Source organism: Trichoplax adhaerens, genomic scaffold (genome assembly GCF_000150275.1).
Source record: "Trichoplax adhaerens TRIADscaffold_1756 genomic scaffold, whole genome shotgun sequence".
Taxonomy (NCBI): domain Eukaryota; kingdom Metazoa; phylum Placozoa; class Uniplacotomia; order Trichoplacea; family Trichoplacidae; genus Trichoplax; species Trichoplax adhaerens.
The window spans coordinates 1-952 of NW_002061619.1; the positions used below are offsets into that span (position 1 = coordinate 1).

Below are 952 nucleotides of genomic sequence, written 5' to 3' on the forward strand. Positions count from 1 at the left end.
GTAACTGTAAATTAATGAATGCTTATGAATAGATAAGATAAGGTTATGTGCTATGTTTTAATGCGCTTGCAGCTGATAATAGGATGGTAGAAATGAGATAAAAATAGAAGTTGTTAGCAGTTAATTTACTGCAGGTTTATAAGGTATGTTAATCTCTAAAAATTGAGCTGTATATGGACGAAGGTTAAGCGTCTTAACACCTGATAGCTTGTAGCTATCTAAATCTGAGAATATCGACATGTATATTTAGTAATGGTATTATACTAATTAATGTAACTTGTAAAGCATGAATTCTCACTCGCTAATATTGGAATTCACTGTAGAAACCTATTTAAGCGCATGTGTTTGTAGAATAAAGAAAGTAATTGCTCAAGAAACGGCAAGACTCATATCGTGAAGAATAGTGTAATAATTAGTCAGTTGTCTGTGGAGATCAGCCGAGAAATCGAGTTCTCAAATACTTCTCTCATAGAAACTGAAAGTACTCGGAGAAATAGCCCAAGTTTTAAGTAACTACACCAGAGTTCTTTACTTTCCTTTGCCACAAGTGAGGGTTGTGACAGCAGCGTAGTTAGATCTTCAGATCTAGATAATTGCTGGCACATGCATGCTCTAAGTATATTGAATTATAGCAGATAAGCAATGTATGATTATCGTTGTCAGTTTTATGCAGAATTTTTATTCATTAAATATTACAATAACGTCAAAAAGCGTGCATAATGAGAACGAATTAGCCATTAAATTAAGTTGTACAATATTTTGTGATTAAATGGCTAAGTAATTTGCGTCTTTAAATTAAATAGTAATCTTAAAATACCTAGTATTAAATGTATAAATTTCTAATAAATTGCTGTATTAACGCTGTTCACCAATTAATTCGGTAAAATAGTATTTGCTCTTGTAAAGGAGTAGATCATGCAAATAATAACCACGTTAATTTTAGAGTACGAAT

General features: G+C 31.5%; 1 protein-coding gene across 1 annotated transcript in view; it reads right to left on the reverse strand.

The window, feature by feature from the left end:
- Positions 1-855: 855 nt before the first annotated feature.
- The window catches only part of TRIADDRAFT_62868 (uncharacterized protein), a gene marked incomplete at both ends in the record, with an annotated part of 1372 nt that continues 1275 nt past the window's right edge, over positions 856-952 (reverse strand). The window contains one exon of the mRNA XM_002118839.1: positions 856-897. Coding sequence (XP_002118875.1) covers positions 856-897 — 42 coding nt within the window. The remainder of the gene's footprint in view (positions 898-952) is intronic.